Below are 17162 nucleotides of genomic sequence, written 5' to 3'. Positions count from 1 at the left end.
AAGATGGTGGCTTAGGGGGTTAATAGCCGCGATCGGTGCAAGCACCGACCGCGGTTATTAGCGGTGGGGGTTTTGTGCAAAATGCAAAAACCCCCACCTCTGTATGAAGAGGACTCAGCCCGTGAGCCCTCTTCATACATCCCTTATACCTCTGCGCCGTAGAGCTACGGCGCAGAGCGTTAAGGGGTTAAGGTCATAGTTGAAGAGGTTATTATTACACAATGTAATTGGGTTTTTGGTTTAGGGTTGTAATTTGAGGGCTTTCATAGAGCTTTAGGGGGGAGAGCTATCATTTGGCAATAAAGTAACACATTAAAGTGATTGTAAAGGATCAGAAGTTGATTGCAGATTTGCACCTCCCTAATTTTTTTGCTTCATGTTACTTACTCTGCTACTTACTCCATACCCCTGTATTCCCACACATATAATGACCGCTTTAGTGATGGGTCGTTTGCGAACGAACAGGCTCTAAGGGTGCGTTCACACGTTGCAGTTAAAACTGCATCGCAATCAGCTTTGAGGTGGTTTTAGGTGCAGTTTTGTCAATGTAACATTTTTTTCACCTGTTACATTGACAAAACTGCACCTAAAACCACCTCAAAGCTGATTGCGATGCAGTTTTAACTGCAACGTGTGAACGCACCCTCAGAGCCAGCTCATTTACGTGAAAACAGGAGTCAGTTCTAACCAGCTAACCACGCCCCCTTAAAAACGTTAAAATCGACTTTAAAGTGGTGTGGAGTGGGGGACTGGATGGACTGAGGCTCCCTATTATCTATTTACCGTATTTTTCGGCCTATAAGGCGCACTAAAAATCCTTTAATTTTCTCAGAAATCAAAGGTGCGCCTTATAGGCCAGTGCGCCTTATATATGAACTTATACAGAAATGTGCTAAATACAAGATGTACTGTACATTTACCAGTGTTTAATAGCTCCAACCCCAGAAATTTCCTGCACCTTCCCACACAGTATACAGGGTCCCTAGCTCCTGAAGTGCCATGGCACCACAACTAACATTGTGCCCATCCTGCCCTCCCCTAGCACGGAGAGCCCGGAGCTGCCATAGTACCGACCACAAGGCAATCATCATCATCATCATCAGTAAACAATCCCCCACACCTGACAGCCCTGTAACAGGGGAAAGAGAAGGAGCCACAGGGAACCCCACAGGAATAACACCCTGGCTGAGGAGGGAAGGAGAAGGGGCAGAGGGAGACCGCTTAACCCCTGCTGCATCACCCTGCATTAACCCCCAGCAACCATACCTCTGAGATCGGAGCTCTCTGACACGCTGAAGACAAGTTTCCCGGGAAGTATAGCTGGCTTGAACTGTGCACAGGTCTGCCACCTGCTGGTCATTTTTAAGTACTGCATTTGATCCTGCGCCTTATACTCCAGTGCGCCTTATATATGAACCTAGATGTCTTAGCAGGCATTTATTAGAGGTGCGCCTTATACTCCGGTGCGCCTTATAGGCCGAAAAATACGGTAATAGGGAGCTGTTCAGGAGCCAGAAGAGCCGTCTCTTATCAGCTGAGCCAAACGAGCCAGCTCACTAAGAATCCCTTCACTAGATCTTGTTCGCAGGGCGTGTGACCGGGCCTGGCCAGGGGCACTCTATGCCACGGCCATGGTGTGATTACATCATCACACCGCCACATCATACAGAGTGCGCAGGCAGAGCGCGGGGATAAGAAGACACAGGGAGCATGTACTGGGAAGTAATGAGTGGAAGAAACAAGCTGCTATCTGACAGTATATTGGCTCCAGGGCTGTATATTATAAGGGGGGATAATGGATTGCTGCTGGACAGTATATTATAGTGGGGGAAGGGGGTGGTAATGGCTCAGGACAGTATATTATAAGTGGGGGGGGTAATGGCTTAATGGCTCGCTCCTGAACAGTATATTATAGGGCGGTGATAATGGCTCCTGGACAGTATGTTATAGGGGGGCAGATGAAAATGGCTCCTGGACAGTATATTATAAGGGGAGGTTATAATGGCTCGTGGCGCAACCCGGTGGAAGAAACAAGAGGTGCCCCAGTAAAAAGAAAAAAAGTACTCACCTTCCGGTGGTCCCCACGGCTCCTCTTCTATCTTCTGCAGTAGAGCGTGCACGTGCACACTAAGACGGAGTCCCTTGTGACGTCATAGTGTGCACACTGGCCAATGGCATTACTACAAAAAAGGGGAAAATAGCGCCTGATTGAGAGTGCTTACTTTATTTTTTAAAATGTGCTGGGGCTATCTATATAATGGGGGATAGAGAGGCTTCATTGTGCTTGGGTTACCTATATACTGGGGGGGCTGCAGTGTGCTGGGGCTACCTATATACGCAGGGCCGGATTATAGAGGGGGCGCCCGGGGTTCGTGCCCCAGGGTACCCACCATATGTGGGCGATTCAGGCAGTCACCCACAGTGTACTTGGGTCCAGGCTCCCTGGGCCGTACCCAGCACACATGCGGCATGCCCCAACTTCAGCCTCTGGCAGAGTGATGGAACAATAAGTTGCCTGCTCTGCCATAGACAATCGGAGGTATACCAAGATGGCAGCGCCCTGCCACTAGCAGCACAGTGTGTTATGTCACCGCGCCGCCTGCGGACCTATGTTTGTACAGAACTTTTTCGTAGGGAATGATTTCGTAGTTCACCAGCTTTTTCCATTTAGACGTACGCAGTGGGCGGGGATCCATCCAGTGGATGACCATAGTTTTGCGTGCTACAAAAAGAGCCTCTCTCAAAAAAATTCTTGTGGGATGCAGCCAAAAGTTTTTGTCTAGAAGACCAAAAAGACAAATTTTAGGATTAAGGGAAATTGTTTGGCCTGTTATTTCTATCAGGGTGTCTAATACCGTAGTCCAAAATGTTTGTACAGATGGACATTCCCAGACCATGTGAAAGAATGAGGTCGGGACGTGGTGACATCGGAGACATGACGGGGAAGGTATGCGCCCCATTTTAAACAACCAAATTGGTGTAAGGTAACTCTGATGTATGATGTAGAGTTGAATCATTATATTATTTATGGCAGGTAAGACAAATCTGTGTGACTCAGATCCATATATTCCTCCTCACTTAAGGAAGGGATCAGGGTCCTCCACCCCTCCAGTGGCCGACACGGGGTATTTTGAGTTTTAGCTTGGATAAGATAGGAATAGATGTTAGAAATAAGACCGCCAGGTCCTTGGGATCTGATCACTCCTATCAATGGGTATGAGGATAAGCACTGGGCCTGTACCACGTGTCTCAGCAGCAAAAACCTGATTGGGGATTTGGTATTTAGATTTCATCTGTTCAAAGGATACTAGGGCGGACTCGTCCCAATTATCAGAGATAGTGTGTACACCATGAGACTTCCAGAATGTGGGGCACAAATCAGCAGTAAAATGTGACAGATCGGCCTTGTCCCATAGAGGGGTTTCCAGGGCTATCTTTGTGTAGGCCGTGACTTTTTTGGCCAGTCTCCAGACTTGTCTAGCTAATTTAGCGATTGGGAGACCCCTTTGTCTTTAGTCCCAGTTATACCATCTTTTTTAGCCTCATCCACACACTCATAATACCCTATTTTGTGTTGGCTCTTTACATATGATGCCCCCTTTTATTTATCCACCCCCCCCCCCACTTAAACTGTTATCATTGTATACGCCCTTTTCCCACATAGTGCCCTACCTTTTCTCCCTCATATTGTAACCCCCTCAGCTCCCCATAGTATTGTGACCTCCTCACACTGTGCCCCCCCCCCCCCCACTGCCCCCATTATTTGCTTAGGCTGGTGCCACACGCACCGCTTTGTCTGCGTTTGACGGGGTGGGCCGCGTCCTGATCGCTTCGGTGTTTCTATGGAAACGCCTGCGATCGGGAACGAGCCACCGGTGTTTTGCGTTAATTTAATGCAAAACACCGTGCATCCCCGGGCCCCTGAACCTCACGGCCCCGTAGCAATTGCTACGGCTGCTACGGCGGTAGTTACGCCACTGGAGCAGGGGATGAGCGCAGCTCACCTCCGCCCCTCTCCATAGGAATATGCAGCGCACGGCGACATATTATGTAGAAAGTTCGGACATGTCCTATCTTTCTACGCTCCCGTACAAGGCCGCGAGCCCATAGATGTGTATGTGGGACGTATATACATCGGCCGTATATACGCCCCACATACGTTCATGTGAATGTAGCCCAAATCTGGAGTAAATTGACTGGCATGGGTCACAAATTTGGCACATGGATTCTTAAGTAGAAAACTACAGTAACTATAATGATGGATCCCTCCCATAGGACTTATTCACATGTCTTATTTGTATTTCTGAATGGCATTTTCTAAAACCATTTTCTAAAGCCCTCATCTAATGGGAGTACACAATGATGAGAAATATACACTTACTACAAGCAGAGGCCTGGGAAAGCATAAAATGCATAGGATAACTAGGGCCTGGAGTGCAGAGCAGAGCCTTACTTAACCCTAACACACTTGTGTCAAAGAAGAGTGATAGGACTCGTCTCCTGGACATGTCGGGGCCGGCCATCCCACTGCAGCAAGTGATTTATTCTCATTCAGCTGAAGAACACGGCTCTCCCATCTCCTATTGCTTCAGGCATTTCACTAGTATAGGATTTCACATTATTCCATTCACACTTCATTTTATTATTCTGTAGTCTATTCACTATGGGGTAAGTTAAGAACATTTGGTTTTGTTTTCTAAGCAATGAATACTCTAGGTGTAAGGTAAACCTGTCAGGTAATATCTGCTGCCTTATGTTAGAACAGCATATATAGATTTATATGGTTTGGAGCAGGACTTCTAAATAACAAATGGAACTACTATATTTAGACGGGAGTCCTAGGAGAGGAGAGTCCGGATTATCAACACACCCACACACAGTGATTGAGAGTCCCATTTACTCCGGCCAAACACAGTGATTGTGACAGTGAGAGTCCCTTTTACTCCGCCCACACACAGTGATTGACAGTGAGAGTCCCATTTACTCCGCCCACACACGGTGATTGACAGTGAGAGTCCCATTTACTCCGCCCACACACAGTGATTGACAGTGAGTCCCTTTTACTCTGCCCACACACAGTGATTGACAGTGAGGGTCTTGCATACCCCACCCACACATAGTGTCTGTCGCGCCACAAAATTCTGCACCCAAAGGGGTGTGTTAGTGCTCAGACCGTGCACCATTTGTTATAGCAACTCGACAGAAATGTGGCGAACGCCGATTAAACTGAATGCACAAAAAAAAAAAAAATTTGGTGCACTCAGGGTGGATAACTATGGCATAGTAATCGTCAGTGTATCATTGACAAATACAGGCGGTCCCCTACTTAAGAACACCTGACTTACAGACTACCCCTAGTTACAAACGGACCTCTGGATATTGGTAATTTACTGTACCTTAGCCCCAGGCTACAATAATCAGCTATAACAATTATCAGAGGTGTCTGTATTGAAGCTTTTTTGTTAATGCTGATTCTTATGAAAACACAACATTTTTTTTTTTTAAATCAAATTGTCACAGAGACCAAAAAAATTTTGACTGGGGCTACAATTATAAAATATACAGTTCCGACTTACATACAAATCCAACTTAAGAACAAACTACAGAACCTATCCTGTACGTAACCCAGGGACTGCCCGAACAGCGAGATCTGTCAATTACTATGTGTGGGAGGGGTAACCATTGTCTCTCCTAGAAGTCCTGACAGGATTTACTTTTCTTTTTACTCAGAAAATCCTGACCCAAATCATATGAACTTTTAGATGCAGAATAATGTGATACAAATGTCAATAATTCAAACATAAATATCATTTTTAATTAACCTTTTCACTATGGTACCTGTTTTTAGAGCTTATCATTAAAAAATAATCAATTTATAGTGATAAATGGGTTAAGGTTAAACTGGACTCTGGGTAATTTTTGTTTATTCATGACAAGTCTTGACAAAATTTGTGAAAAACCTGACAAAGATAAATGGAACATCTGCCTTGTTATGAAGAAATAGGGAGGTGGTGAATGATCCATCACCTAACTAGGAAAATCCATCATTCACCCCTATGGTAAAGCTATGTTAAAGACCTAAACAGCTATTCAACTTGACACTAAAAGACAACCCAATGAGATAATTTAGCTGGAAATAAGGTTTTTACTTTGCTTCTGTGCATATGGGTTGTAGAGGAAAAATAAAAAGTAAAATCTTCCGGGATTTTAGAAAGGATGAATTTCTAAAGTTATGTCTGCTCTTGTAAGGATCCGGTTCTGCTACTGTGGCCACTTCTGGGCATCCGGAGGGACTGCGTGGATGTCTCTTTCTCTCCCATCTGCATCACTGCCTCCAGTCCCTCCCTATCCATGTCCAGCAGGGCCACGTGGGGCAAGTGCCAGGGCCCAGAGCTGCTGGGGGGCCCAGATAAGGCTATATCTAATTAATCCATAGGGTTTGAAGGGGCCTATATAAAATAACGATGAGGGGGCTGTTTGGTCGGATAAACTAGAGAATATTTTCGGACAGGAGACTCTTTTAGTTTCTGAATTTTTAATACCGTCCCGGGAGATCACTGATGCTCTGTATCCCAGGAGCCTACTGAAACCTGGAGCCGACGACGATGTCCAGGCATGATTGTAGGGGAATGGGTTAGGGATGGCACAGAAAAGCAAGTGATAGTACTGCATTTGGAGATGAATATCTATGTCAAGTTTTTGGCAGGTGTAGAAAAAATGCAGTAAAGTATGGGTCAGTTCACATTTCCATTATATTAATTACTGTGCAACAATATCGATATCACCTTCAGTACACTCACTTCCAGTCATAATAGGAACTCAACAGGGAGGTCGTTCCAAACATCTTGCTGAAATACTTCATTATCTTCAAGTAATCCCAGAAAGACTTGATAATATCGAGATCAGGGCTCAGCACCATCATTTCCAGGACCCCTTGCAAAGTGAGGTCACACCAAATACGGATTTAATTTAGATTTTTTTTTTGTGTGTATAACTTTGTATTTTGTGAAGCAAACCTACTAGTACCAAGTATTCTTTTAACACCTGCATAAAACTTACAATTCAAAGATTCAGAGGAAAGCAAAAAAAAAAAAAAAGACACTGAAATGACACGAGTCGAAAATAATTTTCTATATTGTAACTTAAGATCCTTACAAATTTGGTCAATAAAACATTCCAAGAAGAAAAAATTAAAGTGTCATTTATCATTTCCTGGCAAGAAGGCACTAGAAGTCTTTGAGGAAAGCACTTGGAGATGCTTGGGCTGTGTGGAGGGGGTGCAGCATTGCATTGTTCGTTTCCAGTACAGACCCCGTATCACGTGAACGTTATAAAGCATATAAAAGACTATATATCATAAGGCATCAGGTAAGGTCAACGCCATAAACTGGTAAGGTCAACGCCATAAACTCCTAAAATCTGTGTAGTGTTTAAGATATATAGAGGGATAAAAACAGTTTTGTACTAAGGTCCATTAGTCCAGGAACAACAGAGAGGTCTACTCTTTGTTCATGATTTGTAGGACATCATCCAAAATTGAAGGTCCCAAGTCTACATGAAGGGAAAGGAGAGACCCGGCGTGTGCCAGGAACCGCTCTTCCTTCATCTCGGTTGAAAAGCCATTATCCATCACTGGAAAGGGTTTAGCCAATTCATTGACCGGGCTTTTCTTCTCGTCCAGGTGAAGCCGAGGTGGCTTTGGAGGAGGGGACTGAAGTAGTGAGAGAGCCTGGGGCTCCCCTATTGTAGGGAGCGAGATGGCGTTCTTTAAGACGGGAGATGGCAGCTCCGAATGTGACAGGGGCGGGGTGGCATCAGGTGACGAAAATGTAGACGAGCTACTGTTCAGTCGAGGAAGGAGATGGAATTTGCCCTGCAGAAAAGAAATGTCTCCGAAAACATCTCCTTCTCCGCTGCCGATGTGTATTGTATGTCTGAAGTCTCCGAGCGGAGGACTGATCATGTCGGGAGATAGGACGTCCCTCAGCTTTCCTTTCCGGGTTCCTCTCTTTAGGTAGATTGGAGCTTTCGTCGACATGTTTGCGGTCTCTCAGCCTTGGAAGTTACGACGTGACTTGGGAGCGATCTGCTTCATAAGAAACATCTAGTCCCTGGTCCAGGAAGAACAAACAGAACTGTTAATCCTACTAGAATTAGGATATTCTTATCGGAGCAAGTTAATATAAAACACATTTATACAGCAGGAAAGTACTTACTTCAGGCAATATTGGCTGCGGAGGAGGAGACGTGAACCCCCTTAGTAAAATGTCTACAGGCTTCTTAACAAGCCTAAAAGAAATGGGAAAAAATATATTAATATAAAAATCCAAATACATTTTACCTCACAATACTAAATCACCTCATGCAACAAGGAAAATAATGTACATCAAATACAGTTTTACTATTCATTCCTGTGCAGTCTTTTTTTTTGTCATTTTGCTTTTTTTGATTCATTTCAATGGCCCCATGCACATTAACATGTTTTTCAGGGATCCGTGTGGAGGCTTTAGAAATCTCAGAACAGGTTGTTTTCATGTTTGTGGCTCGGGCCGTCCCATGTGAACGTGAAAATATGGACGCCACACTGGAGTCACCCGTGCGCTGTCCATATTTGCGGATCACTTGCTATGTAACCACGTGACCCTTAAAGATGTTGGCGCAAGCGGGTGACATCACTTGCCAGCCTTCCATTTTATTTTGTAAAAACAGATGAGACACGTGTTTTTTGGGGGGGCATCAGGTTATGTATAGACAGCAAAATGCGCCAGCTGTTTTAATTGGACAGAGCTACTCCATTATTAACATGCGCAGCGCCATTCATTCTGAAGTGGCTGTGTGGGGTACTACTCATTTCTTGGTAATTTCAATGGGATTGCGCTGAAAGTGACTGAATATTTTAGAGGGGAAGAGGGTGGGGGGTTGGTGGGGTGTCAGGACCCAACTCATCTAATATCCTAAGGATAGGACACCCGCATTAAAGTATTGGAAAACCCCTTTAAGAGCGGTCTATGTAAAAGCCACTGAAGACAAGATGGCGAAGAACTTTCCTAGTTTCACAGCGACTATTTTTCTAGTGATCAGCTGAGCGGACGTGTCAGAAAAGTCTGCGGCGTGCCAACTATAATAAAGTGGGTCTTGTGATGCCATGGTGGGATGCCAGCGGTACCTCAGATACCCACAGAGATAACCAGCACGAACAGCTCTTACAAGAAGATATTGTGAGGGGTAAAAGTCAGATCGACAGGAGAGATGCCGCCTGCTTTCATTCAGGGCCTGAAGCTAAATCTCAAGCTCCTGCCCTGAATTACTTCACAATAAAACAAATACGTGTATGCATTCGCCAACGCTGCATTGCATAATAACCGCGGGTCATATTTCACCTCATACGATGCCGTTCCCCAGCACACACAAGCAGCGCGGCGGCGGCATTGCAACACAACAATGTTTTTCTGTTTTATAGGCGTTCTGCTGATTCAGAGAGAGGGATGGAGGGGGCCACTGACAGGCGGCCAAAGAGAGAGGGGATTCTGGGAACAGCTCCTTCTATAGCCGCTGCCCGAGCACGTTTTATTCCAATCAAGTTAGATATTCATCTTGGCAGCTGTTTATGCAAGAATATTTTACCATGAAGAACGACATTCATATTAAAGGAAACCTGTCAACGGGTACATTGTACACAGAGTCCTTATTTTAGGTAGTTTGTTATAAAGCAGGAGGAGCTGAGCAGATTGTGCATGGTGCCCATCTGCAGGAAGCATGTTATAGAGCAGCAGGCGCTGAGCAGATTGTGCATGGTGCAGGAAGCATGTTATAGAGCAGCAGGCGCTGAGCAGATAGTAAACCCCGGGGGACTATATAACCTGATTTACATGACTTTCCAGTGTTCGCCCCTCACCTGTACCTGCTTCTACTGCTATTGATAATGTAATAATGGGAATCAGATTCCAGTACAATTCATTCTCTACTCCAGTCGGCAGAGATCTGTCATTCATGCCCATACCATAGCTTCCTATATACCACACCGTCCTTCCTCCTGTGAAGCGCATCCTGTCTATATACTTATATAGTCAAAGATTGTTCAGTAGAATATAAAAAGTTTACTCACCCTGACCTCCCAATAGGCACACAGTATGATCTCCTGCCTGCCATGCCGTGGCTGAGGTATCATGGAAATGACAATGTTCCATAAAAGATGAAGAATAGAGGGAATGGACATTTGAAAAGCCAGATAAGACCTGATGCAAAGAGGCTGAACTTCAAGAATGTGAGGGGTGTCCAGAGTATGATATGAAAAAAATAAGGTGTCCTATCCTCCATTTTTTTTTCTGTGATCAGGGCATGTGGCTTTAACAGACGCTATATCGCCATGTCAGATGGGACTAATTTATTTGCAATAGGCCAGAATGAGTTCAATGACCACAACTGATCAGTCAAAAAAAGTGTGAAAAAGCCCACTGAAAATAATGGTTCGGTAAGATATCAGTGACAAATCACTGAAGCCAGGAAGAGAAAACCAATCTGTATGTGTCCGTAAGTCAAAATAGGGTTAGTGAAAAATCACTAATGTGAAGAAAAAAAAAACCTGCCAATGTGAAACCACCCTTAGGCCTGCATACAATAGGTACAGTACAGTATTGTGATTTAACATTGAAGTATGTGTGTGCTGGCAGATAACCTTTCACCTTATATCAGGGACATGTTCTAGACTGTAAAACACACAAGTAAACATGGTGGGTGGAGAAGACTACAGACTCGGCCCTGGGTATGTATCATTGGTTTACTTAAGAAGCTCTTGTAGACAGCGGCTGATAACCTTGTTGTGAATGCGCTATGGAGGTGGCTTTGTATGTGGCGCTCTGGAATTCAATGGGCGATATAAAAGCCGGTCATTGTTTACAGAGCATCGGGCAGAGACTGTTTATATGGAGACTGGTATGAGAGGAATGACAGAGCAGGGATTATCCAGTATTTCATACAGTCTCACCCGCCTACCAAAAACCTACAAGACAGGACAATGGGGAGATCTTTATTATTGATCCTTAAAGGGTTGTCCCAATCTATATTATCCTGTATCCGCGGTGTAGCCTCTAACCTGTTGACCGATTAGGGTTCAACCCTTGTTCTCAAGAAAGGGGTAGAAGTTCCCCCTAATAAATGGAGCGCAGGTCAAGCACGCACCCTGCTATTTCACTCGTTCTCTATGGCGCCGATGGAGACAGCTGTCAGTGCCATAAGCAGGACGCACGCTCAACCTGACACTCATTCAGGAGAAAAAAAACGTACACAAATTCTTGTGATCCTGTGAGGTTCCGTTCGCAATGGTCAGACCCCACTGACAATTTATAGGATAGGGGATAATGTCATAACTTATGGCTCAGCTATCTCTGGCACAAATCACTTTTTAAAGGGGTTGGCCAGTTACACACACAAATTACAGGATATTAGGTAATTTACCAATACACATCTATGAAAAGTTCTGCACCACTTTATTGATATGTAAAGTGAAGCCAGAGATTCTTGTTCAAAAAAACGGCTGCAAGTGGAGGGTCCTGTGAACTTATCTGTCCATGAGCAATCTCCCTGCTAGGACCTTATGATATTATTCATGAATATAAGATCAAGGTCCTGGCAGGATGTTCATGGACAGAAAAAGATCACATGATCCTCCATCTGCAACCATTTTATGGTAAGGAATCTCTGGCTGATGAGGTAAACGACAGAAGGCTTCACTTTACATAACAATAAAGCGGAGCAAACTTTTAATAGATGTATATATTGGTAAATTAATTAACATCCTGCCCCTCCCCCACTTACACACACTACACGAGGTAAAGTGGCCAACCCCTTTAAGGCATCTGAGAGAAACTAGAGAAAAGTCTTCAAAAAACATCTAACTCTTCTGTGGACCAAGCATGCATGTGTATGGGGAAGTCAGGAGGAATATCTGTCAGGCCAACAGCTCCGGAAGGTGTTTGATATATTAATTGACTGGCCCAAGCAGTTCTGCCAAACAAATAAAGCATAATGAAATGTGTTCAGCAATCTCAGGCCGTATGAGAAATAACTCCATTGGAGGACAAACCTTTTAAAGCTGGCTTCCAGCTTCCACACAGTGATTGTGGGGTGCAGAACATGCACCCCTGCTGACTGGCTCAATGCAGACAAATGGCCGTCATAGTCACACCTCCACGATCAACTACTTATGATCCATCCTATGGACTGGGCATTAGAAGTAAAGAAACCGCCTTTAAAATGTATAATTCCAGTCAACTCTCTAGTTTAAATGGGGCCTTTAGACCAAGAAGCGGGCTCCAGAGCTCCTGGGAAGGGCTCTTTCCTGTCAGTGTACCTGCACACTCGGCCTAGCTTGACTTCTTACAAGATTCAGCTGTCCCAGACAATAAAGGAACAGATTGTACAGTCCTAATAAACATATTAATGAGGCGAGGTTTGTTAAGCCCCAATAATTGTATCCATGTTAATGAGGCCTAGCCGATTCCTCGTCCTCCCATGGCGGAGCCTCTTCTAATGACTGTAATTGAGGTTATCCCACGTATAACAGCTATTTCCCCAGGACCACACATTAACCAGTTATTATAAAGGTACAAAGCATCTTGGTAATTTCAGAAATTATAAGATCTACATCAAAACCTTGTATAATCACCGGGCTGACATTCCCAGTGCCAAGGCCCTCCCAGGTGGATCCAGGGTGGGTGACAATTACCTCGCTGCTATACTTCTTACTGACTGACACACATGTGGCCATAGTTCCCAGGTACCTCCCTATACTGGCAGCCAGGAGCAGAAGTGACAGGACAATGACAAACTGGTCACCATCCAGAGGCTGAACAGCACAGAAGGAAATGATTCATGAAGGAGTCATCAGTGATGGGAATGTCCACTTCATAATGGTATAAAGATAATATATAGAACTAGTACAGACAGGATACAAGGCCTGACCAACATGGAGCCATCCAGGTCCTCTTACTACACAAGGTCCAACAAGTATAGAGCCATCCAGGTCTTCTTACTACACAAGGTCCAACCAGTACAGAGCCATCCAGGTCCTCTTACTACACAAGGTCCAACCAGTATAGAGCCATCCAGGTCTTCTTACTACACAAGGTCCGACCAGTATAGAGCCATCCAGGTCCTCTTACTACACAAGGTCCGACCAGTATAGAGCCATCAGGTCCGCTTACTACACAAGGTCCGACCAGTATAGAGCCATCCAGGTCCTCTTACTACACAAGGTCCGACCAGTATAGAGCCATCCAGGTCCTCTTACTACACAAGGGTCCAACAAGTATAGAGCCATCCAGGTCCTCTTACTACACAAAGGTCCAACAAGTATAGAGCCATCCAGGTCCTCTTACTACATAAAGGTCCGACCAACATAGAGCCATCCAGGTCCTCTTACTACACAAGGTCCGACCAGTATAGAGCCATCCAGGTCCTCTTACTACACAAGGTCCGACCAGTATAGAGCCATCCAGGTCCTCTTACTACACAAGGTCCGACCAGTATAGAGCCATCAGGTGGGAGGAAACCGGAGGACACCCATGCAAACACGGAGAGAACATACAAACTCTTTGCAGATGTTGACCCTGGGACTTGGACCCCAGCACTGCAAGGCTGTAATGCTCACCACTAAGCCACCATGCCGCCCTATACTTGTATGAAGCCACCATGTCCTCCAAGGCCCGACCAGTATAGAGCCATCAGGTACTCATACTTGTTACCACACAACCAATATGGAGCCATTACGTCCTCCTACTGTACAATGCTTGACCAGTAAGGAGCCATCAGGTCTTCTTCTACACAAGGGCCGGCCAGTATACAGCCACCATGTACTACTACACAAGATCCTACCTGTGTGTAGCCACCTTGTCCTCCTACTGCACAAAGCCCGACCAGTATAAAGCCACTATATACGGTCAGTATAGCATGCACCATATAGGACTATCATGTCCTCCCAGTATGCAAAACCTAACCAGTATGAAGCCCCCACAACCACCCACTATAGAAAACTTCTCACAGGTTAAAGGGCAACTTAATAGACACATTTAGCGTCTGCGGCTCTGGCAAATGAAAGGATTCAAACGCTTTCAGTGGGTTTCCAGCTGGAATATTTTGGAAAAATCTTGGATGGGACCATCAGCTAAAATCCCATCATGATCCATCCATCCTTCCCCGACATCTGCCATCAAGGGGGAGTCAGGAGGTTGTTATATCCTTCATGTAGATACCGGCCAACCACTAATGTGTATGGGCACTTTACAACTCCACTGATACTCCGAAAAATAAATGTGAAACATTTTGAGTGTCTAGGGAATGGGGCGGGTGTGTGTGAAAGTTTTAGGACTGTGTTCACATCACTATTAGAGCCTCTGTCAAGTAAAAAAAATAAAAGTCAGACTCTCTGCACATTAGTCACGATGTATCAATGTTTTTTTATATGATCGTAAAAGCACGGGATCAAGTTTCTAGAACAGAGAAACTACTAGAAGGGTATTCAGACGATGCAGTGAGGAGTTACCAAAACCGCACTACAAAAAATAATTTACGTTTCTTCATTAAAAACCGAATACCCGGGCATCGCCACGACCAGAAGAGCCCCCCTGTGCCCTCGTAATACCAAATCAATGCTACTCAAAAAGTTTCTGCGCCACACCTCTGCTCACATGTGACCCCGGCAATGCCAGCGGCCACACACAAACCGCAAGGTGAGAACAGTGCTTCACTAGCTGCCGCGGCAGATACTGACCTGTGCTGGACGTGCGCAGTGATCCAGGTTACCCCCGGGCAGGCAGATGTGGACGTGGTTGGGAGTGGCCAGAGCTTCCTGTTCTCAGTCGCCGAGCGACCCGCATCAGGAGACGCGCAACCTCCTATCTGCCGCTGCTGCTCCGTACACACTGAACAGGGAGCGACATCTACAGCAAGGGAACGCCCCACAAAAGCGGCCAGCCAATCACCGCGCTGCCACACCAGGGGGACGTTATAAGTAGAGACGGCGGGTAATGTTACAACCAATCACGTAAGCGTGATTTTTTTTTTTTGGTAATAAACTTTATTTATACAACAGAAAAAAAGCAAACTAATCGAGAAAAAAAAAACATGAAATCACATGCTGATCAAAGACGTGTTCTACCTGGTCACCTGATGTGTACGAGAATTACCTACCTAGGTAGATGTTTGCAAGATAGAAAAACCCAAAAAGGTCAAGATTTTTCCCATCAAGAAAAAAAATCTAGCATCAAGTCTGGAGGAAAAAGTCCAGGAACACTGCAGCCACAACTAACATTTCCTATGAGCTCCATTATGGTTTTGCAATTGTCTGACATTCATCGATCATCACACTGGGATTACAGTACAAAAAGAAAACAAAAGGATTAGATCAATCCATAAAGTCTGAATTTTTACATACAAATAACTTGTATTTCTGGATCACATTGGGACTGTAAATTGGTGACATACATTCTACGCTGAAGCCTATGGAGACCTATATGTCACCCATCAGATCTTTCTGTAATGACTTAAAGGAAATCTAGCATCACCTATTCATAGATCCAGGCAGCATGACTGTAGTAATCTTATATAAGTTATCCATGGGCTCCTTCCTTCTACATCTATGCCAAAGTGCCTGAAGGGCTTTAGGTGTATTACCAGAGCCCCTCAGTGCTGTAGCTTTGCAAGCTGCTGTTACACCTTCCCGCTGTACTTCCTGTAATCTCAGCAGCAGCGAGCCTATGGCCCTCTGGTAATGAGCCAGAAAGACTATAGCGTGTTAGCATAATGTTAAAAGCTAAATTTAGAAGCAACAAGGGCATGGACACAGGCACTGTGACTGTGGTTAAGTGCCTCTGGTTTCTCATGCTTGATTTTGATAGAATATTTAACATCTACCATCATATCAACCACTAGTGGGGGTCCTGTATGGATGTAGCAGCTGCTCACACATGTGTAGCTACACCTTGGAATAGGATTGTGTTCACGACCATTTAATGGTGGGAATACGCAGTCTTATAACCCTGCACAACTCTAGTCTCAATTTTTCTCAAGGCCTTGGTTTTACTGACACAAATGGGGTTGAAAAGCAATACCATACAGTAAGTTCCTCAGTTTTCAAATCCAGTACAACCACTTTAAATTTGTGGCTTGGTTTAAAAGATACTTATGGCCTATCCCAGTGACCAACATCTATAAGCAGAACAGAATCAAACCTGTCCTGGCATAAAAATGAGGATTCTGGTAAAACAGATGATCCCCTATATCAGTGATGGCGAACCTTTTAGAGATCGAGAGCCCAAAACGAGTCCCCAAAGGGCCAACACGGCAATTTTGGCAGTAAAACTTATTGCTACCAGAATTTTTTTAGCTCCGACCCTGTCTACACCTTTTCACTCTTCGGACAGGACCAAGCAGCACAGGATGGGTCACTTTAAAATAGCAGGCCGCTACTTGGACTGCAGGAAGATGCCATTTCTGGCAAACTCTGTGCCTGGGAGACGGCCCGTGTGCCCACAGAGGCCTCCGAGTGCCATCTCTGGCACCAGTGCCATAGGTGCGCCACCACTGCCCTATATAATAAACTTGTTTAAAATAAGGGGTGGGAGACACTTTTACTGGATCCAGGAATTTTTGAATTATGAAATCAGAGTTTTATGACTGCAGAAGCCACATAACACTTAAAATCCTCATCCATCATAGAGAATTGGTCAGGAAAATCTCTAACACGCTCCATCACATGAAAGATCACTACATCCGGGGAGACCTCGATGAAGGACGGTATGGCTGTGATGTGGTGTACACAGTGCGAAATGAAAAGACAATACCATATGTACGAACCCTATATAATAATGGAGTTTGTAGACTTAACTAGCTCTGTCAATTCCATAGATGTGCATAAAGCAGCAAGTGCTTATGTTTGACCCTTTACTGTGTTCATACAAAGTAAATAAGTCACCCTGCTCCTGTAATCAGTGGGGTCTCGGTGGTCAGACCACCACCTATTACACAGGCACAGTATAGGGGAATCCATGTATATATACGATAACCCATGGAAGGCCAATATGGCCCCTCTATATCTCTCTGCAACCAGAAGACCCTCTCTGTTGCATTTAAGCAGCCTACACAATACTTATCATTTGTGAGTATCG

At 44.8% G+C, this 17162-nt stretch overlaps 1 protein-coding gene across 1 annotated transcript; it reads right to left on the bottom strand.

Moving 5' to 3' along the window:
- Positions 1–7116: 7116 nt before the first annotated feature.
- On the bottom strand, positions 7117–14974 carry CDC42EP2 (CDC42 effector protein 2). Its single transcript, XM_072118321.1, has 3 exons — positions 14768–14974; positions 8217–8289; positions 7117–8111 (listed from the first exon to the last, which is right to left on the bottom strand). Exon 3 carries the CDS (start codon positions 8036–8038, stop codon positions 7499–7501), a length of 540 nt encoding a protein of 179 aa, XP_071974422.1. The 5' UTR covers positions 8039–8111; positions 8217–8289; positions 14768–14974; the 3' UTR covers positions 7117–7498.
- Between the last annotated feature and the right edge of the window lie 2188 nt (positions 14975–17162).

Source organism: Engystomops pustulosus, chromosome 7 (assembly GCF_040894005.1).
Source record: "Engystomops pustulosus chromosome 7, aEngPut4.maternal, whole genome shotgun sequence".
Classification (NCBI taxonomy): domain Eukaryota; kingdom Metazoa; phylum Chordata; class Amphibia; order Anura; family Leptodactylidae; genus Engystomops; species Engystomops pustulosus.
The sequence above is the reverse complement of the archived record's forward strand: the minus strand, read 5'-3'. Positions and strand labels throughout refer to the sequence as shown.

What these genes read in the sequence shown, in the direction of transcription:
- CDC42EP2 (XM_072118321.1), bottom strand. Translation starts at nt 8,038, where the DNA reads ATGTCGACGAAAGCTCCAATCTACCTAAAGAGAGGAACCCGGAAAGGA.